This window comes from Sturnira hondurensis, unplaced genomic scaffold, assembly GCF_014824575.4.
Source record: "Sturnira hondurensis isolate 20B ecotype Veracruz unplaced genomic scaffold, ASM1482457v3 Scaffold0022910, whole genome shotgun sequence".
Taxonomy (NCBI): domain Eukaryota; kingdom Metazoa; phylum Chordata; class Mammalia; order Chiroptera; family Phyllostomidae; genus Sturnira; species Sturnira hondurensis.
In genome coordinates this window covers 8,677,393-8,701,468 of record NW_028095541.1, presented here as the reverse complement: position 1 = coordinate 8,701,468, position 24,076 = coordinate 8,677,393, and the positions used below count along the sequence as shown (strand labels likewise).

General features: G+C 37.9%; 1 protein-coding gene across 4 annotated transcripts in view; it reads left to right on the top strand.

Moving 5' to 3' along the window:
* FRY (FRY microtubule binding protein) overlaps window positions 1-24,076 on the top strand; it is a 449,099-nt gene that overhangs the window by 256,547 nt on the left and 168,476 nt on the right. For all 4 annotated transcript variants that reach the window (XM_037037290.1, XM_037037291.1, XM_037037293.1 and 1 more), the window contains exons 21-27: window positions 761-1,020; window positions 1,335-1,524; window positions 2,122-2,246; window positions 4,347-4,404; window positions 13,239-13,330; window positions 13,598-13,770; window positions 23,211-23,371. In XM_037037290.1, coding sequence (XP_036893185.1) covers window positions 761-1,020; window positions 1,335-1,524; window positions 2,122-2,246; window positions 4,347-4,404; window positions 13,239-13,330; window positions 13,598-13,770; window positions 23,211-23,371 — 1,059 coding nt within the window. The remainder of the gene's footprint in view (window positions 1-760; window positions 1,021-1,334; window positions 1,525-2,121; window positions 2,247-4,346; window positions 4,405-13,238; window positions 13,331-13,597; window positions 13,771-23,210; window positions 23,372-24,076) is intronic.

Sequence of the window (24,076 nt, the reverse complement as noted above, 5' to 3'; positions counted from 1 at the left end):
TGGCCCATTAGCCACTGAGGACACTGGTGGGACACTCTGACCCATGGGACTCCTAGAGAGTTGCAGCAGAGAAAATGGGTCACTTTAAATGTCTAGCAAACATGAAGGCAATTTTCTCTCCTGGCATAACAACTGCATCATTTCAAACTTTGATATTCCGGGCTTAAAAGAAAATGAAATATAAGAACTTATTTGTTAGATAGATCTCTCAAAACATTTAGAAAGTGTTATTTTGGCTTGATGTCATAAAACAAGAATAAATAGGTATCTTACCTTAAAAATCATTAATAAAATGTCCTTCATAAAAGGGACTTCATTCATCCATCTCCCTAAGTCAACATCATAGCTTAAAATATAAATATATAATCTAATTATAGGGAATTAAAAGCATATTTATGAATCTCAGAGATTAATAACTTTTCAGAATTTTAAAATGACAAATCTATGGTCAAGTTTGAATTAACTAATGTCATGTATTTGTTCAACAACTATTTAGTGAGTGGCGTCTGTGTACCAATGCACAGTGTTGTGTGACATTAGAGCTACACAAAGTACAGCCCCTGTCCTTAACCCCTGCACTTGGGCTCCTTGTCATCTATCTTGGGAAGCAGTTATGGCTTCAAACCAAGGTCTTGTGTGGTAGGAGTGAGAGGAGGTATCAGTCACAGCATGGTCCATTGCAGAGGTGGTCAGGAAAAGCCATAATGAAGACCTGGAGTTTACAGTGGGATGTTGACTTATTACCTACTTGCACCTGCAGGCCACCTTACCACTGACCCACAGCGTAGATCTTCAGTGGTTGGTGGAGTGGAATGCAGTCCTGGTCAACAGCCATTACGATGTGAAGAGCCCGTCCCATGTCTGGATATTTGCTCAGTCTGTCAAAGACCCCTGGGTCCTCTGCCTCTTCAGTTTCCTGCGGCAGGAGAACTTGCCCAAGCACTGCCCCACGGCCCTCAGCTATGCCTGGCCCTATGCCTTCACTCGGCTCCAGTCAGTCATGCCTCTGGTGGACCCCAAGTAAGAGATCTTCGTGCTTCCCTCTGTTTTGCTTCTCATCATTTGCTCTCTTACATTTTTATTTTATACAAGAGATTAGGATAATTATTTTTCTCCTATAATAACCAATGTGATTGTCTGAGTATAGAATCTTGGACCTTACTGGTGAAAATGTCCTGGAAGTTCTATTCAGCTTCCCACCTAGTAGTGATGTTCCTTATCTGAGCCTTATCCTTGACTTATTACTAAAGCTCTCTATTTGAGTACTTCGTAGAATCTTTACTCAGTAAGTGATATTTAAAATCCAGAACTTGTTTTTAACTCCGTATTTCTAGTAGTCCAATCAATGCCAAGAAAACCAGCACTGCTGGCAGTGGAGACAACTGTATTACCTTGTGGAGAAATTACCTCATTCTTTGCTTTGGAGTTGCAAAGCCCAGTATCATGAGCCCGGGACACTTAAGAGCTTCAACTCCAGAAATAATGGCGACCACACCTGATGGTACAGTGAGCTACGATAACAAGGTGATGTGATATGCTTCAGAAGAATTATTCTATAAGGTTTTTCTTAGCTTGTGTGTCTAGAGTTCACAGTGCACATTGCACTATACCTGCCATCTGGAGTATATGGGATCAGATTTTCACTCTACACGTTTCTAAATTCCATTGAATGTTTATTTGCACAGTTTATTATTCCTCCATGACAAGTGGGCAGCAGAAGATAAAGAGAAGTGAGCAAACTTCTCTGAAGACCACAGTGACTTGTGTTTATTAGTGCCCTGAGGTCTTGTTCATGTCCTGCATACCACATGTCTGTCACTCCTCACCTTCAAACCATGTCTTGTTAACTTACTGTATTAAAGATAAGTTTTGTAGATTTAATTTGCTTGTTTATAAGAAACTATTATAATGAAAAAGGTCTTTAGAATTTGTGTCCCAGATGGGAAATGCATTCACTGTGCTGTGTTAGAATGTATAGATTGTGTTATTTTTCCTGAAATGATAGCCGGGCCTTAGGAAGTGATTCAGCACTTTGAAGCTGTTGTAGTGGAATCACCATTTGATCAAAGGAAGCATCCATTATCATGTGACCTCTTTTTCACTTTAATCTATTTGTTGCAGGCCACAGGCACACCCTCGGTGGGAGTGCTGTTAAAGCAGTTGGTGCCTTTGATGAGACTAGAGGGCATTGAGATCACAGAGTCCTTAGTTTTAGGATTTGGAAGGACAAATTCCCTGGTTTTCAGGTATAGTAGTTTTAATAAGTTGTTGTACATTTATGTGTGCTGCCACTGTCATGGTTCCGGTTTGTAGCACAAGTCTGCATTGGTGGTGACAAGTGCCTGCAGTCTCTAGGCTTGGTGCAGTTTCCTGTGTCCCCTGGCTGACATGCATGAAACAAGCACTGCTTGCAGCTGCCTCACATTTCATTTTTTGTCATTGCAACTTTGACTTTACCCCTCAGATTTTATCTCACTTGCAAGCTTTGTTTTCAGTAACTGTAAGAAAAATTCAGTGTCAATGCCCAGTTACCCAGACTGTCCAGAGCCTTTAAGATCACAATAAGAAGTGCTTGCTTATCAGCCATTTCTACAACTGGCTCTCAAAGGTTAAGCACTAGCAGAATGGACTTAGGGGTGATCTGTTACACCAGTGGATCTTCCTATAAAATGCTTTAGCTGCCTTAGTAGATCATATCTCACTTTCTGGATTCCTTACTCACTTCACACCTTTAATGGAACAACCATGCCACCTGAGGAATTGTCAAGGCCTTTTGAAAAAGACATCATAAAATATTAGTTGGGCTGCCTCTGATGACTTTAGCTAATCAGGAAAGCCTACAAAGGCAAATAAGATCTTACAGTTTTCATGCAAATATAAAAGAAAGAGCTCCAAGCATCAGTGAGAAACCGTATTTGAAAAATAAAGATTAATGAGACATTTTAGAGGCAACTGAAAGAAATCAGTTATATTATTTATTCAGAGAGTCAGATTTTATCCTTAGGAAAAAGTAATTTTATGTTCTGATTACTTGAATGCCAGTTAACTAGAGTTTTACTACTTATTTATTAGTTAACACAAAGCATCACTTAGAAATACTACAAGATGACAAAAACAATTCCTGAAATTTCCAGACATTCTTTCCCAAAGAACCCGAGGCTTTTTTGCATATCTCTTCCTCTTAATACTACTTAAGGGAAGTAACTTATGCATCTTACTAGCTACAAAGATCTGGTAGGAGTGCCCTCCCCTGTAAAATTGTTACAATCAATAAAAATGTAGTATATCTCTCTAATAAAACTAAGAAAAATTAGTATAATTATATAATCTATCTCATAGATTTATTAATAGGATTAAATATAAAAATGCACATAGTAAATATTTGATAAATGTTTGCTTTGAGATAGGAATCCATTAATATTATTTTTTATATCTTTGACCAAAAAATCCAATATCTATATATTGGAAAAATCTGGAATTCAACACAGGCTTTCTATATCTCAGTGCAGAATCCAATAGGGTTTACCTTCATATCCTTGAGTTTCCCCAGATAATGATTTCTAATGGCACAAAATATTCTACCAGAAAATACAACTTTTTTGGACATGGAGCAGGCTATGAACAAAATACCTACCAACTAGCTAGATCTCATAATTTTGTTATGGACATAATGGGGACCGGTAAAGTATATACATGTAATATAAAACCTATATTAACATAATCAAACTTTTGTTTTTACTACACAAGAGAAAGAAAGGTTTTGATGACCACCTCACTACTGTAGTACTTGCCATATTTGCATTTGTTGTATAGTACAAATAAAGGAATTTCTCCCTGCAGTTTCAAAAAGCCTTCATTTTAGAATCAACTACCAATCATTCCCCTGAGCACACACTTCCAAAGGCAGTGCTGTGGTAATTGCACGTGTCTCTTATATTCTAATTAGACTGGACATTTCTGTGCACAACTCAGCTTCCTATATCTTCAGGTCCATGATCTGTAGTAAAATGTTTTGAATTTAGAAAATTCCTGCAAAATATTGTTAATTGTTCAGACAGGGTTTTTGATACAGTGGAATCTAAAACATTAAATCAAAATCAAGTCAACAAATGCATTGAGCCAAAATTATAAATACATAGCACTGGAATTAATACCAATAATACAAAGTATAGGCCATTACCTACTCTTAATTCACCACATGATCAGGAAATGAAAGACCAGGGGAAATTTTGATGTCAGAAGCAAAGTGGAAAAAGCAAAATGATTTAGAATTAAATGGATATGTTTGGTAACAAGTTTGGTGTCAATGATACTGAATTTTAAATGATGACCATTTTCTTCTGTAGAGAATTGGTAGAAGAACTTCATCCATTAATGAAAGAAGCTCTGGAACGAAGACCAGAGGTAAGACTTTGAATTTAAGTCATTAAGATACTTAGTTTGTTTGGACATTTGTGTAAAATTTAATCAAACCCATGGTTTTCCCTAAAGAATAAAAACACCCCAACATGCTTTTGACATGGAATCTTAATATTTTCGTTTTTTAAATTTTCATTATATTTCTTTTTTTCTGATTAAAAATTTGTATTTAATTATTCTTTAAGTACAGTTTTCTGTCTTTTACTCCCTTCCCAGCCCACCCTTCCCAGTGCTCCTCACCTCCCTCCCATTTCCACCCCCCTTAGTTTTTTTCTGTGTGTCCTTTATACTTGTTCCTGTGAGTCCTTCCCCTTTTCCCCTGTGATTCTCTCCCCTCTCCCCTCTGGTCCCTTTCAGCTTGTTCCATATTTGAGTGTCTTGGCTCATATTTTGCTTGCTTGTTTGTTTTGTTGTTTAGATTCCTGTTAATGGTGATATTATTTGGTATATGTCTTTCACCACCTGGCTTATTTCGCTCAGCATAATGCTTTCCAGTTCTATCCATGATGTTACAAAGGGTATCATAGTTTTTTAATCCAGTCATTTACCAATGAGCATCTAGGTTGCTTCCAACTGTTGGCTATTGTAAATTCTGCTGCTCTTAACATCGGGGTGCATAGGTTCTTTTGGATTGGTGCTTCAGGGTTCTTAGGATATACTCCTAATAGTGGAATTGCTGGGTCAAAAGGCACGTCCATTTTTAGTTTTCTTGGAAAATTCCATACTGTTTTCCATAGTGGTTGTACCAGTCTGCAATCCCACCAACACTGAACTAGGGTCCCCTTTTCCCCACAACCTCTCCAGCACTTGTTGTTTGTTTCTTTGTTTACGATAGCCATTCTGACTGGTGTAAAGTGGTATCTCATTGTCGTTTTAATTTGCATCTCTCTGATAGCTAGCAATATCGAGCATCTTTTCATGTGTCTCTGGATCCTCTGTATGTCCTCCTTGGAGAAGTGTCTGTTCAAGTCCTTTGCTCACTTTTAATTGGGTTGCTCATCTTCTTTGAGAGGAGTCGTGTGAGTTCTCTGTATATTTTGGAGATTAAACTTTTGTTTGAGGTATCATTGGCAAATATGTTTTCCCAAGCTGTTGCTTCTCTTTTTATCTTGATACTGTTTTCTTTAGGCATGCAGAAGCTTTTAATTTTGATGAGATCCCATTTGTTTATACTTTCCTTTATGTCCCTTGCTCTAGGGGACATATCAGTAAAAATATTGCTGCATGAAATATGTGAGACTTTCCTGCCAACACACTCCTCTAGGGCTTTAATGGTTTCATGGCTTATATTTAAATCTTTTATCCACCTTGAATTAATTTTGGTGTATGGCGTAAGTTGGTGCTTGAGTTTAACTTTTTTGCATGTAGCTGTTCAGTTCTCCCAACACCATTTGTTGAAGAGGCTATCTTTACTCCCTTTTATGTTACTTCCCCCTTCGTTGAATATTAATTGACTGTAGAGACTTGGGTTTATTTCTGGGCTCTCTGTTCTATTCCATTGGTCTATGTGCCTGTTTTTATGCCAGTACCAGGATGTTTTGATTACAGTGGCCTTGTAATACAGTTTGATATCAGGTATTGTGATCCCACCTACTTTGTTCTTCTTTCTCAAAATTGCAGCTGCTAGTCGGGGTCTTTTATGATTCCATATAAATTTTTGAAGTATTTGTTCTATGTCTGTGAAATATGCCATTGGTACTTTAATAGGTATTGCATTGAATCTGTAAATTGCTTTGAGTAGTATGGAACTTTTGATGATGTTAATTCTTCCAATCCATGAACACGGTATATGTTTCCACTTGTTTGTGTCTTCCTTAATTTCTTTCTTCAGTATTGTATAGTTTCTTGCATACAGGTCTTTTACCTCCTTGGTTAGGTTTATTCCCAAATACTTTATTTTCGTTTTTGCTATATTGAATGGGATTTTTTTCTTGATTTCTGCTTCTGCTGATTCATTGTTAGTATATAAAAATGCCTTTGATTTCCGGATATTGACTTTGTATCCCACTGTTTTGCCAAATTCATTTATTAGTTCGAGCAGTTTTTTGGTAGAGGCTATAGGGTTTTCCATGTACACTATCATGTCATCTGCAAACAATGCCAGTTTTGTTTCCTCCTTTCCGATTTGGATGCCTTTTATTTCCTTTTCTTGTCTGATTGCTGTGGCTAAAACTTCCAATACTATATTGAATAGAAGTGGTGATAGTGGACAACCTTGTCTTGTTCCTGATCTTAATGGAAAAGCTTTTAGTTTTTGCCCATTGAGTATGAATGTTGGCTGTAGGTATTTCATCTATGGCCTTTATTATATTGAGGAATGCTCCCTCTATTCCCACTTTGCTGAGTACCTTTATCATAAATGGGTGTTGTACCTTATCAAAAGGTTTTTCCCCGTCTATTGATATGATCATGTGTTTTTTGTCTTTGCTTTTGTTTATATGATATATTACATTACAGATTTGCAGATATTGAATCATCCTTGCATCCCTGGGATGAATCCCACTTGGTCGTGTGTATGATCTTTTTAATGTGTTGTTGGATGCGATTTGCCAATATTTTATTGAGGATTTTAGCATCTATGTTCATCAGCGATATTGGCCTGAAGTTTTCTTTCTTTGTTGTGTCTCTATCTGGTTTTGGAATTAGAATGATACCGGCTTCATAAAAAGAGCTTGGTAGTCTTCCCTCCTTTTGGATTTTTTGGAATAGTCTGTGAAGAATAGGTGTTAGCTCTTCCTTAAATGCTTTGTAGAATTCTCCTGTGAAACCATCTGGTCCAGGGCTTTTGTGTGACAGAAGTTTTTTGATTACTTCTTCAATTTCATCTGCTGTTATTGGTCTGTTCAAGTTTTCTGCTTCTTCTTCACTGAGTTTTGGAAGATTATATTTTTCTAGAAATGTGTCCATTTCATCTAGGTTTTCAAGTTTCTTGTCATACAGTTCTTCATAGTAATTTCTTACAATGCCTTTTATTTCTGTGGCATCAGTTGTAATCTCTCCTCTTTCATTTGTGATTGTGTTTATTTGGGTCCTCTCTCTTCTTTTCTTGATGAGCCTACTTAAAGTCTTGTTGATTTTGTTTATCTTTTAAAAAAACCAGCTCCTGGATTTATTGATCCTTTGAGTTGTTCTTTTACTCTCTGTGTCATTTAATTCTGCTCTGATCTTGGTTATTTCCTTCCTTCTACTTTCTCTAGGCTGTCATTGTTCTTGTTCCTCCAGTTCTTGCAGGTGTAGGGTTAGGTTGTTTGTTTAAAATGTTTCTATCTTCTTTAGGTAGGCCTGTATTGCTGTGAACTTCCCTCTCAGGACTGCCTTTGCTGTGTCCCATAGGTTTTGGGTTTGTTGTGAGTTCATTTTCATTTGTTTCCAAAAACTTTTTGATTTCTTTTTTAATTTTATTCTTGACCCATTTGTTGTTTAGTAGCATGCCATTCAGTCTCCATGATTTTGAGTGTTTGTGGTTTTCTCCTTTGGGGTTGGTTTCCAGTTTCAGTCCCTTGTGGTCAGAGAAAATGCTTGGTACAATTTCAATATTCTTGAATTTGTTGAGGCTCGTTTTGTGTCCTATCACGTAGTCTGTCTTTGAAAATGTTCCATGTGCATTTGAAAAGAATGTGTATTTAGCTTCTTTGGGATGAAGGGTTGTATATATATTAGTTAAGTCCTTTTCATCTAGGACGTTGTTTAATTCTGTAATATTTTTCTTGATATTTTGCTTGAAAGATCTGTCCATTTTTGACAGTTGGGGTGTTAAAATCCCCTACTATAATTGTGTTGCTGTCAATATCTTTCTTGAAGTCCTCTATCATTTTCTTTATATATTTGGGTACTCCTATGTTGAGTGCATATATATTTATGATGTTAATGTCTTCTTGGTGGATTCTTGCCCTGAGTATTATGAAGTGACCTTCTGGGTCTCTCTTTATGGCCCTTTTTTTGAAGTCTATTTTGTCTGCTATGAGTATTGCTACCCTGGCTTTTTTTTCTTGTCCATTTGCTTGGAAAATTTGTTTCCAGCTTTTCACTTATAGTCTGTGTGGGTCTTTTGTCCTGAGGTGGGTCTCTTGTAGGCAGAATATGTGTGGGTCATGCTTTCTTATACATTCAGCTATTCTATGTCTTTTGATTGGAGCATTTAATCCATTTGTGTTATCGATAGATACTTATTCACTGCCATTTTTGTACCTGTGTTCCCCTCTGTCTCTCTCTTTGCCTTCCTTAAAGCAGTCCTTTTAGCATTTCTTGCTGAGCTGGTTTAGTGGAGGCTATTTTTTTAGACTTCTTTTGTCTTGTAAGTTCTTTATTTGGCCTTCTATCTTGATTGAGAGCCTTGCTGAGTAAAGTATCCTTGGTTGTAGGCTTCTGGTTCTCATTACTTGGAATATTTCTTGCCATTCTCTTCTTGCTTGTGTTTCCATTGAGAAGTCAGTAGCTAACCTTATTGGACCTCACTTGTATTTTACTTCCAGTTTCTCACTTGCTGCCTTTAAGATTCTCTCTTTGTCTTGGAGTTTTGCCATTTTAATGATGATGTGTCTTGCAGTGGGCCTCTTTGGGTTCCACCTGATTTGGACTCTCTGTGATTCCTGGATTTGTGTGAGTTTTCTCTCATCAAATTAGGGAAGTTTTCCCTCATTATTTTTTCAAATAGGTTTTCTATCCCTTGTTCTTCTTCTCTTTCTGGTATCCCTATTATTTGGATATTATTACATTTCATATTGTCTTGCATTTCTCTTAATCCCTCTTCATTCTTTCTGATTCTTTTCCATTTCCTGCTCTTTCTGTGAGTTTTTTTCTACTTTGTCCTTCAGCTCACTGAACTGATCTTCTGCTTCATCAATTCCATTTTTGATTCCTTCTACTGTGTTCTTCAGTTCATAAATTGTATTCTTCATTTCCTCTTGGCCCTTGCTAATAGTTTCTATTTCCTTTTCCATGTTGATATAGTTTTCAGTGAGTTAATTGTGGCTCCCCTGTAGTTTCTGGTAGCTCATTGTGAGCTCTTTGAATTTCCTGATAACCAGTGCTTTGAATTCAATATCTGATAGTTGACTTGCCTCTCTTTCATCTAACATTCTTTCTGAGACTTCCACCTTTTCTTTCATTTGGGCATTGTTTCTTTGTCTTCCCATTGTTTGTGAGACTCTTCTTGTTAGCCTCAGCTTCTTAAATTGATCTGTTCTGACTCCCTGAGTTTATGGTGTGAACTTCGGTGGCAGAATAGCTGTGAGATTCAGTGGTGCAGTCTCCTGCAGGTATCTTGATGTTCTCCACTTCCACGTACTCCTTTCTTTGTGTGTGTGTGATCAGTTGGAGTGAGAGGCAGAATAGTTTATGGCAGCAGAAGNTGTGTGACTTTTTCTCTCATCAAATTAGGGAAGTTTTCCCTCATTATTTTTTCAAATAGGTTTTCTATCCCTTGTTCTTCTTCTTCTCTTTCTGGTATCCCTATTATTTGGATATTATTACATTTCATATTGTCTTGCATTTCTCTTAATCCCTCTTCATTCTTTCTGATTCTTTTCCATTTCCTGCTCTTTCTGTGAGTTTTTTTCTACTTTGTCCTTCAGTTCACTGAACTGATCTTCTGCTTCATCAATTCCATTTTTAATTCCTTCTACTGTGTTCTTCAGTTCATAAATTGTATTCTTCATTTCCTCTTGGCCCTTGCTAATAGTTTCTATTTCCTTTTCCATGTTGATATAGTTTGCAGTGAGTTAATTGTGGCTCCCCTCTAGTTTCTGGTAGCTCATTGTGAGCTCTTTGAATTTCCTGATAACCAGTGCTTTGAATTCAATATCTGATAGTTGACTTGCCTCTCTTTCATCTAACATTCTTTCTGAGACTTCCACCTTTTCTTTCATTTGGGCATTGTTTCTTTGTCTTCCCATTGTTTGTGAGACTCTTCTTGTTAGCCTCAGCTTCTCAAATTGATCTGTTCTGACTCCCTGAGTTTATGGTGTGAACTTCGGTGGCAGAATAGCTGTGAGATTCAGTGGTGCAGTCCCCTGCAGGTATCTTGATGTTCTTCGCTTCCACCTACTCCTTTCTTTGTGTGTGTGTGATCAGTTGGAGTGAGAGGCAGAATGGTTTATGGCAGCAGAAGAGTATTTTGTGATATTTACAGTCACAGCTGGTAGAGAAGAGATAGAAGATCTTTAGGCTATATATAGTGTTAACTGTAATCTTCAACCTAGCTTGCCACTTTTAAGAGAGGATGGACACAAGATAAGTCTCTTGTTGGAGAGGGAAGGCTTGTGAGTTGGACCTAGAAAGCAGTGAGGTTTTGGGAGGTCAGATTCTGAGGTAAGGTGAAAGTAAAGGATAGTAAATAGGTGTAGCCTGTGAGCAAGTAGAGTTAATCACTACAATAATAGAATTCAGGAACCTGTAAAGTGGGCTAAGATCCGGGAGATGTCTTGTGAAGTATTTACAGTTGTATAGAACAGCTATTATTTATAATAATATTAGAGCAAAAATCATATTGTTGATCACTCTATGTGATCTGGATAACATGAATAGGGGGCATATAACTTTGGGTAGTGTGCTAAATAAAAACACGTGGCCTGAAGTGTAGAAAATTGGCAGTACACTATGGAGGAGAGAACAGGAGAAACCTGTCAAATGATACAATATAACCAGCCAAGGCAAAGAAACCTATACAGAAAGAGGAGGAATACAAAGATACTATTAAAATATAACAGAAGTGAGAATAATGAAAAAATAATAATAATAATACAAATATGCAGCAACTTGTGGCTTCTCTGCTATAGCAAAGTGAAATTTGTGTCTATGTCTCTACTGTTGGGATGCCTCTTCTTTGGGTCCAACTCTGGTCTTTTTGCAGTTCCAAGTTTTTTGTGTCACTTGTGGGTAAAAGAGAAAAAAGGCAGGAGAAGGGAGAAAAAAAAGCAATAAGTTTGGAAAGAAAGGAAGAAGGAATAAAACAGAAAAGAAGAAAAGAGAGGGAAAAGTATTGAAAGATAAAACAATAATAAAATTTAAAAGATAAAAGATTACTTTAAAAAAATCTCTTGTTGGCTTCAAACTGGCCAAACTGGTTTTTCTGGCTGCGGCAGGATGAGGGGTGATTGGTATGGTCTTTTGGTGAGCGCCCTCCCAAGAGCCAAACCGGTGCCTCTCCCCAGCAAAGTCCTATGAGGAAGTCCTAGATCCCACACAAAGGGGATCTAGGACTTCCTCATAGCGCTCTTTTCCCAGGGTTTATCACTGAGGGCTAGGTTGTGGGGCGTGCATGCGCATGAGCGCCAACCAGGCTGCCTTCCCCCTGAGGGTTCTGCGCAGACCTGTCCCAGTTCTGTGAGGGAACTCCAGGTCCTCTACCCCACGTGGTGTTCCCTGCCAGGCTGGGTGGGGAGCAGACCAGGCAGCTGTCGTAGAAGAAACCTTCAGTTTACACTCCAAAAACTTTCTTCTTTAGAAAACCTGCTTCTCAGAACAGCTCAATTCCCTAGCCAGACCGTTTACTATCGGAGTCAGAGCCCCACACTGCGCCTCTCAATTCTCTGGGGCTGGCGACCAGACTCCACGGGTGATCTCAGCCCTTTGTCCTTAGTACCCTCTCTGCAAACTCTAGCAAACAAGTCTCTCCTGGCGCCCAACCTTGCTTGGCCAGGGAGGGAGGGAGCTGATTACCCAGCTCTCCCTCAAGGACCCTTCCGCAGGCCTGGGGCTCCCAGAGGGTCCTTTCGGGAGACGCTTGGGAGCCGGGCCTGAGCACTGGGCCCCTGCGGAGGCGCGCCAGGCACTGGACTCCGCACTGTGCGCTGGCTGAGGCCCCTGCTGCTCCTGTCTTTGCTCCGGTCCCTGAGACTCTACGGTACGGCAGCCGGCAGCCGTCTCCCTACCGTCTGGATTTCCCTACCCTCTGGAGTTCCTGTGACCGTCAAGATTTCTGGTCCCTTATTTCCATATATGCCGGGGAACTGTTGACTGTTTGCACTGTTCCTCCGTAGGTCAGCCAGGATTTTCTCCCATGTGTTCAAGGAAATGGAATCCACTCCGTCCCACTCTGTCTCCATCTTGGAACCTATATCCAAATTCTCTAAATTTTCCTTATATTTCAATATTTGACTATCTAGTGTAATTGCTACTTTAAAAAAATTTGTGTCCTGAATATTTGAAAGCAAAGCAACCTAAATAGTTGTCTATATATTAAGATATTACATTTTTTTTTGCAGGATGTTTGAGTTGATTGAATTTTGGTTTTTAGTTTGCTTGCTTGTTTTTTTACAAGTTGGTGATGGTCAAGAATACTATTTGTTTCGTCTGGCATATGAAAGACTTTCCTCACCATTATCTTCCCCGAAATGAACTCTGAAAAGGATAAACTTTTAATGTAGCAAGATAAAAGAAATAAAATGCCACCAAAGACAAAAAGATGCTCCCCATAGAGTAGATAAGATATGAGCAATAACAAAAACTGAGCAGTTTGAGTGAGGACACGTGAGCTCCATGATAGAAATTGGTGGGCGCATCTGTGGTCACTCTCCCTTTCCACTTGATTCACATGCTCCTGTCTTTCCACAGACATTGGAGCACCTAGAAATTGAGCCTTATTCTGAATACTTACACCTTATAAATATTTATTGAAGCCAATGCCGTCCCATGATCTTTCTCTTACTCCTGTAATAGCAAGCATTGTCTCTAAGGGTTAGGAAGAAAAATGTATTTTGTCTTTTATCTTTAGATTATTGAAAAGGAGTGGGTTATGCTTTTCTTCAAAAGAGTTTCCTAAAACAAAGATCCTATTGTCTTGCCCATGTATATGAATGATGTAACTTTTTTCTGCACAGAACAAGAAACGCCGAGAACGCCGGGACTTGTTAAGACTACAGTTACTTCGAATTTTTGAACTTCTGGCTGACGCTGGTGTAATAAGCGACAGGTAGTGTCAAAATTCCCCTGAGTCGATCTCTGCTCACCACACTGGTCTACTTTTGTCTCTTTTAATTCTCTGTCTTCTTTAAAATATATTACCTTTAACTTTTACTCAGTCCAAAAATCTTGGGGGTTTTTTCTTACATTTATACTGCTTATAGGTCAAAAACAAATGTAGTGTGTCAGTTCTGACAATGAATCTTATTTTCTGTGGAGCATGTAACACTTTGACATGAAGACTGAGCATCTAAAATTTCATTGTCCTTTATTCTAGTACAAATGGAGCCTTAGAACGGGATACATTAGCCCTTGGAGCTTTGTTCTTAGAATACGTGGACCTGACCCGTATGCTGCTAGAAGCTGAAAATGACAAAGAAGTTGAAATTCTTAAAGATATCCGGGCACATTTTAGTGCTATGGTCGCCAACTTGATTCAGTGTGTTCCAGGTATAGTGATGTGTCACTGCAGGTTACTACACTTGAAAAACTATTCCTCAGGGCTGTGCTTTTTAGTGGCCCTCCTGGCCTGTGTGCAGGTATGGGGTGGGGTTGTCAGTTTGTCTTGAAATATTTGGAAATGTGCAGGAGGACAAATTGTAGTAACTCGGCACAAAGTTGGAGATGGAACAGTAGGAGTTAAATTTGACCTTATGTTTGTGATTATTTCTATTCTTCATTTTGGTTCCCATGTGAAAATGAACTTATTAGATTTCCATGGGAAGGAAGGAATTCAAATGGAACATTCACAAGTGCTTTGTTGTTTTTCATTCTTCTGCTAATCTGTGACCATGTTTTAAAGTCTGTTTTGTCATTTCCCTTGGCATGAAATATCTTTTTCTATCCATCTACTTTTGATCTGTGTGTGTCTTCTGATCTGAAATGGTTTTCCTGTAGACGGCATATGTCAGGATCTTGTTTTCTTATCCATTCAGCCACCCTTTGTCTTTTGATTGGAACATTTAGTCCTTTTACATTTAAAGTAACTATTCATAAGTATGTAGTTATTGCCATTTTATTAATTGTCTTCTGATTGTTTTTAAAATTCTCTGTCCCTTTCTTGCTCTCTTCTCTCGTATTCTGATGACTTTCTGTAGTGTCGTTTGGATTCCTTTCTCTTTATTTCTTATACATCTCTCATAGATTTTTGGTCTACAGTTACCATGTGCTTCATATATACGAAGCTCTTTCTATAGCAGCTTATTTTAAGTTGATGGTCATTTAACTTCAAACACATTTTAAAATCTCTACTATTTTTACCCCTATCCACATTTATGTTTTTGTTATTTTGACCTCTTTTGTGAAGTCTGTGAACTTGCAATCTCAGTATTATTTCTCTTGACTATCTAATCAACACATTATATAGAATTATGGATAGCTTAGTAGATTATATTATTGACAGAGAATTTTTTTTACACAACACAAATAGGTATGAAACATTTTCAGAGATCCAAGATGGCTGTGGAGTAGGTGGAAGCCATATTCACCTCCTCCCAGGACCAAACTGGAATTACAACTAAAATATAGAGCAATCAACCTGAATAACCAAATGAAGATTATGTCTTATAACCAAGGGCTGACAGAAGAAGCCACATCAAGACTGGTAGGAAGTATGGACATGCCAGAAGGGTTGCCCCTGTTCCCATGGACAGCAGCTAAGAGCCTGGAGAGATATCTCACTTGCAAAGGTTCCCCTTGAGAAACTTAGGGTCTTGACCCCTAGCCAGGCTTTCCAAAGCTGGGAAGAGGTGCCCACATAACATTTGGCTATGAAAATCAGTGAGGATTCTGTCAGGGACAGACAAAGTCTGCTGGACACAGGCATCCTCTTAAAGGGCCAACACACAAAATCTCATTCATAGCCATTCACCCTGGTCTCTTGTAGAGGAAGGACAGAAAAACTAGAGTTGTGTGAGGAGACTAAGGTTTGTGGCTCTGGAACAGAGCTGAGGGGACAGCCACTGGTACTTCCTGAGCAGAGTTACTCTACTCACCGCAGATGCCATCTTTATTGGATGAAGCACTCCCCTCCATATTCAGCTTGGGGGAAAGCAATAGCCACACCCTCTGGACCCTCTGTCAACCCACCCTCTAGAGCTCACACCCTCCTGAAAAGTCAGCTACCTAAGCTTGGGTATAGAGGTGTGGGCCAACTCAGGAGGTGTCAGTAACTGGGTTATGTGGCTTCAGGGAAGGCCACTAGTCCCCTGACTTTCTCGTCAACCTGACTGGTGTGTCCCCCTCACCAAAAATCCACTAGCCCAATTTTCTAGGATCCCAGTAGCCCATTATTTCAACTCTTGGTGGTCCAGTGCTGCCAAGGTCTGGGAAGAATCCAGAACAGACTGACTTGTGTGGCTCTGGGAAGGTGGCCACACCCTCCACCTTCCCCAAAGACTGGCCAGCACCCACTACTCTCCTGACTCCCAGCAGCTCTGCCCTGCTGAGATTGAGCTCCTGGCAGAATCTGGCATAGGCTGACTTGTGTGTCTGGATGATGGAGGAAATTTTTTTCTTATACACCAGACCAGTATAGAGCCCTTCCTTCACACAGCCAAATCTTGGTCTGTTTTGGCCTTGTAAACTCTGCTGGCCTCACCTTGACAATTTCCTGTGATACCACCCCACCACAAATGTGTGCAAGCACCCAGCAGGTGACAGCTAGACTTTGATACCCTACGACATTTGCCGAGTGACCTCAGACTGGTACCAAGTTTGAACCTATATAGATCTGGTGAACACTTCTCACCTATACCTGGTGACTCACTAAAAACCTATTTCATGCAACTTAAGTACCACCAGAGACTTTTTCAGTGACTGAGCCAGCAGCCAGCAAACAGAGGCAGGTAGATGCGAACCTCAGGGTTCCTTAATTCTTTTGCTGACCTACCCCCAGGATCCAAAGCTGGCAAAAGCCAGCCTTGGTGCAGAGCTTGATCCTTACCATGTGCAGCCAAGCCCAGCAAAGGCAGCTACAAACTGTGGATTGCTTTGTAGCTACAAACAGGTTGTCACAGGTAGTGTCTGATATTGGCCTGTACCCTAGTCCCTCCCAACAGGCCCCAGAACCAACTCACCTAGTGGCCAGCTTCAGATATCATCAGAACAGGATCCAATTAGCTTCACAAGTAACATGCCCAAAGGGAGACCTCAACAGGAGCCAGACCCTGCTGAGGCAAACTCTGCTCTATGTGGTCAGCACCTGCATGGCAGTTTATACACTGTGGTCAGGGTTGATCCTCACAGTTAGCCAGCCTGAGGGTCAAACTCACACATGAATGAGCCCATAGCAACCAAGCCTTAATTACAACAAGAAGAACCACATAACCCACATAAGGTTCATTCCTGGAGCGCTCAGCACAGGTGATCAAGGAGACTGTGTCCAAGGGTCCCACAGGATACCTTCTACATCAGGCCATCCCACCAAGACTGGGAATCAAAGCAGCTCTACCTAATACATAGAAACAAACACAAACAGGCAGCCAAAATGGGGAAACAGAGAAACATGCCCCAAGTGAAAGAACATGAGAAATCTCCAAAAATGAGCTAAATGAAATGGAGGCAAGCAATTTACCAGATATACAGTTCAAAGCAATGTTTATAAGGATGCTGGAGGAACTTAGCAAGAACTACAAGGAACTTTGAATTACAACAATGTAAAAAAAAATCATACAAGCGATAAAAAATAACCAGTCAGAAATGAAGAATACAATGACTGAAATGAAAAATATACTAGAAGAAATACACAGCAGGCTGGATGAAGCAGAGGATCAAATCAGTGATTTGGAAGACAAGGTAGCAGAACACCCAATCAGAGCAGCAAAAAGAAAAAAAAAATTTTAATGAGGATAATTTAAGGGTCCTCTTGGAAAGCATTAAGCATACCAATATCCACATTGAGATGTACCAAAAGAAGGGAGTGAGCAAGGCATCGGGAATCCATTTAAAGAAGTAATGACTGAACACTTCCCTATCCTGGTGAAGGAAAAATGACCCAAAAGTCCAGGAAGTTCAAAGAGTACCAAACAAGATGAAATCAAAGAGGCCCACACCAAGACACATCGTAAATAGCCCTGACTGGCATAGTTCAGTTGGTCAAGTGTCATCCTACAAAGTGAAAATTTGCTGGTTTGATTCCTGATTAGAGAACGTACCTAGCTTGTAGGCCTGGTCTTCAGTTGAGGCTCATGCAAGACGCAACCCAACAGTGTTTCTTTCCCTGTCTTTCTCCCTGCCTTTCCCTCTCTCTAAAAATAAATACACAAAGTCTTTTTAAAAAGAAAAGACACATAATTAAAATGGCAAAGGTAAAAGACAAAGAATGTATCTTAAGCAACAAGACAAAGATAGTTAGTTACCTATAAGGGAACTCCCATAAGACTGTCATCTGGTTTCTCAACAGAAACATTTCAGACCAGAAGGGATTGGTATGAAATAGTCAAAGTGATGAAAAGCAAGGACCTACAAACAAGACTACTTTACCCAGCAAGGCTATCATTTAAAATTGAAGGAGAAATAGTTTCCCAGACCAAAAAAAAAAAAAAAAAAAAAATCTAAAGGATTTTGTTACCACAAAAAAACACTATTACAAGAAATGTTAAAGGGTCTTCTTTAAGAAAAAAAAGGGAAAATGCAGAGGAACGTAGTTAAAAGAATAAAATGACAATAAATATGTACCTATCAATAATCACTTTATTTTTATATTGATTGATTTTAGAGACAGAGAAAGGAAGGAAGGGAGAGGGGGAAAGAAAGAAACATTGATTTGTTGTTTCACTTATCTGTGCATTCATTGGTTGATTGTATGTGCCCTGACCTGAAACTGAACCCTCAACCTTGGTGTATTGACAATAATCACGCCTCAGATAAACCTCATTGGCTACAATACTCCCACTGCACAAAGCTTCAACCTTGGTATATTGGGACAATGCTCTAATCAACTGAGCTATCTGGGCAGGGAAAATAATCACTTTAAATGTAAATGACTTAAATGATCCCATCCAAAGACATAAAGCAGCTTAATGGATAAGAAAACAACCTATATATACATTCTCTACAAGAGAACCACCTCAGAATGAAAGGTACACACAGACTAAAACTAAAGGGTTGGAAAAAGATAACTGATGCAAATTGAAATGGAGAAGATGTAGTAGCAATACTACTGCCTGACAAGATAAACGGTAAAACTAAGGATGTTGTAAGAGAAAAAGAAGGACGCTACATAGTGATAAAATAAGCAATCCAGCAAGAGGATATAACACTTGTAAACATTTATGTACCCAACATAGGCACATCTAAATATATCAAGCTAATTTTGATGGACGTAAATGGAGAGATTAACAGTAATACAGTCATAGTAGGGGACTTTAATATCCCATCAACATTAATGAATAGATTTTCCAGACAGAAAGTCATCAAGGAAACAGTGGCCTTAAATGACACACAAAGAAAGGGTAGATTTAATTCATATCTTCAGAGCATTTTACCCCAAAGCAACAGAATGTGCATTCTTTTCAAGTACACTTGGGACATTTTCTAGGATAGACTACATGTTAGGACACTAAACAAATCTCAATAAACTTAATAAGGTTGAAATTATATCAAACACCTTTTCTGACCATGAAAGTATGAAAATAGAAATCTGTCACAAAAAAAGAAAGAACAACACACAAAGACATGGAGGCTAAATAACATATAACTAAATGATTGGTAAGATCAAGGAAGAAGTCAGAAGATACCCTGAAACAAGAGAAAATGAGAACACATCAATTCAAAATCTATGGGACACAACAAAAGCAGTCCTAAGAGAGAAATTCATAGCATTGCAGCCTACCTCAATAAACAAGAAAAATTTCAATTAAACAATTTAACTTTACACTTAAAGCAACTAGAAAAAGAACAGCTGGTAAAGCCCAAAGTGAGTACAAGAAAAGAACTAGCAAAAATTAGAGTGGAAATAAATGACACAAAGACTAAAAATATATACAAAAGATTAATGAAACCAAGAGTTTGTTTTTTGAAAACATAAACAAGATTGGCAAACTTTTAACCAGACTCATCAAGAATAAAAGAGAGAAGACCCAAATAAATAACATCACAAATGACTCCACAGAAATACAAGGGGTTGTTAAAAACAACAACAACAAAAATGTTACAACTATATGTCAACAAATTGGACAATCTGAAAGAAATAGGTAAATTCCTAAAAGCATACAATTTTCTGAAAGTGAATCAAGAAGAATCAGAGAGTGTGAATAGACAGATTACAAGTAGTGCAATTTAAGTAGTAATTTTTTTAAAACTTCCATCAAACAGAAGTCTTGGATGAGATGGCTTCACAGGAGAATTTTGGTAAACATTCAAAGAAAAATTAACACTCATCTTTTCTGAAACTATTCCCCAAAACTCAAGAGGAGAGACAACTCCCAAGCTCATTTTGTAAGGCCAGCATATTTCTAATTCAAAAACTAGATAAATATACTACAAAGAAAGAAAATGTTATGCCAATAGCCCTGATAAACATAGATAATAAATCCTCAGCAAAATAGCAAATCAGGTCCAGCAATGCGTTAAAAAGATCATACACCATGATTAAGTAGAATTTATTGCTGGAATGAAAGGTTGGTACAATATTTGCAAATCATTCATGTGATACACCACAAAAATAAAATAGAGAATAAAAATCACTTGATCAGATCAATAGATGCAGAAAAAGAATTTGAGAAAATATAGCACCCATGTATGATAAAAAACTATTAGTAAAATAGGGGAAACATATCTCAACATAATAAAAGTCATATTTGACAAACCCACCACCAACATCATACTCAAGAAGCAAAAACTAAAAGCATTTCCAATATCAGGAACAAGACAGCGATGTTCACTTTCACCATTCTTATTCAACATGGTACTGAAAGTCCTAACCACAGCAATCGGACAAGAAAAAGAAATAAAAGTCATCGAAATAGGAAAAGAAGAAGTAAAACTGTCATTATTTGCAGATGACATGATACTGTACAGGGATCTCTATCCCTGTATATAGAGATACTGTATATGCAGATACTATATATAGAGATTCCACCAAAAAAAACTCTACTAGAACTGATAAATAAATGAATAAATTAAGTAGAGTAGCAGGATACAAAATAAAATACTTAGATATAAGTTGCATTTCCATACACCAATAATTAACAATCTGAAAGAGAAACTAAAAAAAAATCCCATTTACAATTGCATCAAAAAAAACCTAGGAGTAAATTTAAGCAAGGATATAATAGACCTGTGCTCTTAAAATTATAAGACACAGAAGAAAAAAATTGAAGATACAAATAAGTGTAAGCATATACCATGTTCATGTATAAGATGAATTAATGCCATTAAAGTGTCCATCGTACCTAAAATAATCTATAGATTCAATGCAATTCCTATCAAGATACCAAAGGTGTATTTTACAGAACTAGAACAAATGCACCAAAAATGTATGTGGAACCGCAAAAGTCCCCCATCAGCCACACCAATCTTGAAGAAGAAGAACAAAGTTGGAACAATCACACTAACTGGTATCAAACTATACTAAAAGCCCATAATGACCTAAAAACAGAGATACAGATTAGTGGAACAGAAGAGAGAACCCAGAAATAGACCTACACTGTTATGGTCAATTACTATTTGACAAAGTAGGCAAGAACGTACAATAGGATAAAGATAATCATTGAATAAATCATGTTGGGAAAATTGGACAGATATTTACAAAAAATGAAACTAGACATCATCTTATACCACACACAGAAACAAACTCAAAATGAATTAAAGACTTAAATATTAGACTCAAAATCATAAAAATCCTAGAAGAAAACATAGGCAGTAAAATCTTGGATATTTCTCATAGCAATATTTTTTCTGATATGTCTCTTCAGGCAAGGGGATAAAGAAAAAAATAAATGACTAGGACTATATCAAACTAAAAAGTTTTTGCAAATCAAAGGAAATCATCAACAAAATGAAAAGACAACCCACTGAATGGGAGAACATATTCACCAATGTTACAACTTTTAGGGGTTAATATCCAAAATTTATAAAGAACTTATAAAACTCAACACACAAACAACAAACAATGCAATTAAAAATGGGCAAAGGACCTGAATAGACACTTCTCTAAAGAGACATACAGCTGTGGCTGGTGTAGCTCAGTGGATTTAGTGCGGGCCTGGGAATCAAACAACCATGGTTCAATTCCCAGTTGGGGCACATGCCTGGGTTGCAGGCCAGTTCCCAGCAAGGGACACACCAAGAGGCAACCATACATTGATATTTCTCTCCCTCTCTCCTTCCCTTCCCCTCTAAAAATAAATAAATAAAAATCATTTAAAAAAGAGAGAGAGACTTACAGATGGCCAATAGACATATGAAAAGATACTCAACATCAATGTAACTAATCATCAGAGAAATGCAGATTAAAACCACCAATGAGATATCACCTCACACCTGTCAGAATGACATCAATAAATTAACAAACAAGTGTTGGCAAGGATATGGAGAAAAGGGTACCCTTGTGCACTGTTGGTGGGAATACAGATTGGTATAGCCACCATGGGAAACAGTATGGAGTTACCTCAAACAATGAAAAATGGAACTGCCTTATTACCCAGCAATTCTACTTCTGGGAATATATTTGAGGAAACCTGAAACACCAATTGGAAAGAATATATGCACCCCTGTGTTCATTGAAGCATTATTTATAATAGCCAGGATTTGGAAACAGCCCAAGGGCCTATCAATAGATGTGTGGGTAAGAAAACTGTGATACATTTACTCAGTGGAATACTACTTGGCCATTAAAAATAAGGAATCTGAGCTTTTGGGACAGCATGGATGGACATGGAGGGGATTATGATTAGTGGAATAAGCCAGTCAGAAAATACAAATACCATATAATTTCACTTACGTGTGAAATCTAATGACCAAAATAAACTAACTAACAAAATAGAAACAGACTCATAGATACAAAGAACAAACTGACATCTGTTTGAAGAATGGGGTACTGGAGCTGGGTGAAGAAATTAAGCAAAAAAAAAAAGAAACAAAACTCATAGACACAGACATTACCATAGGGAAAGGTGAGTGTGGGGAGGTAGGAGAGGACAAAGGGGACATAAATGGTGATGGAAGGAGACTTGACTTGTGGTGGTGAATACACAATACAAAAACGAGATGTTGTATTATTGAATTGTACCCCTGAAACATATATAATTCTATTAATAAATGCCATCCTAATAAATTCATTAATAAATAATTCTTATAAAAGAAATAATTTAACCTAATGCAAGCACAGAAAATTAAAAAATCATGTCAGTTTGGTGTAAAAATTAGTGCTTGTCATTAAAAGCTTCTGACATTTATAAAAACTACAAGTGAAATATTTCTACTTTTTCATAACTTTGATGTTGTATAACCAGTATTCCTCATTGAATGACTTAAAAGTAAGATGTCAGTTGACCTCTTCAGTTAAAGTATGTTTGTTTTAAGTGATCTATACATTGTACTTCACAGTTTTTCCTAATGACTGGCAACAGTCATGAGAACATTGTCTATGTAAGCACCTGATTGGAAGGGGGAGTTTCTCTAGACTTTGATGAGAAAACAGTGAGTCATCTTCTGCCTCTGCTTCCAGCTCTGAGAGAAGGTACTATGACAGCAACATGAAAGGAAGAGTGCACACTTAGAAAATCCTGATTGACTTTTAAACATATTTTGTTACCTAAAGGGAACTTAAGTTAGGAAATGAAAGTAATCCTTTTCCCAAAACTTAAAACTCATGTATAATAGTGACATAAATTGTATTCACTATATTTTTTAGTTTCATAGACTCAACTCTGTGTTTTTCTCTCTAGTTCACCATCGGAGATTTCTTTTCCCCCAGCAAAGCCTGAGGCATCATCTTTTCATCTTGTTCAGCCAGTGGGCAGGGCCCTTCAGCATTATGTTCACACCTCTGGATAGGTACAGTGACAGGAACCATCAGATCACGAGATACCAGTATTGTGCCTTAAAGGTAGGTCACTTTTGCCTCATGATGATTTTTTGTCAGATCCATGACCTCTTTTCTTAAACTAATAACCATGCCTCAAATTATGTTAAAATAAAGAATATGATATTATGTGATATAATCATCTAAGCACACATGCAAAAAATTAAGTAAACATACACATAAATACACAAGCTAAACTTAAAATTTCTGAAAGGTACACACATAAGTTTAGATTGATAGTTGTGTATAAATATGTGAATATTCCAATTGGCCTTATAATCTACATGCAGAATTTATCCAAGCTTCTACTGTTATCAGTGTTTCTTCTATATGAGAACCATATGTTTTTCCTTAAGGAATAAACCCTTCAAGTAGCTGCCTTGCCAATAAACTTCCAATCTAAAAAAAAAAAAAAAAACCCATAGGTTATAATAAGGTTTTATATATATGAAAGGTTTTATATATATGTCTGTCCAGAAACATTCCAGCCATGTAATATGAAAAATAGAGACATTTATTGAAGAATATACAAGAAACAATGTATATAGGACAATAACACCTCAGTCCCCTTCAAAGTAGGCACCTGGGGACCTCACACAGTTCTGCCAATCACCATCAGCCCCCCCCATCGTATTTTCCTAAATCTCATCAACGGTCTGAAATCTCTTGCTTTCAAAGGTGATTTTAGTTTTGGGAAAAGCCAGAAGTCACAGGATGCCAAATCTGGGT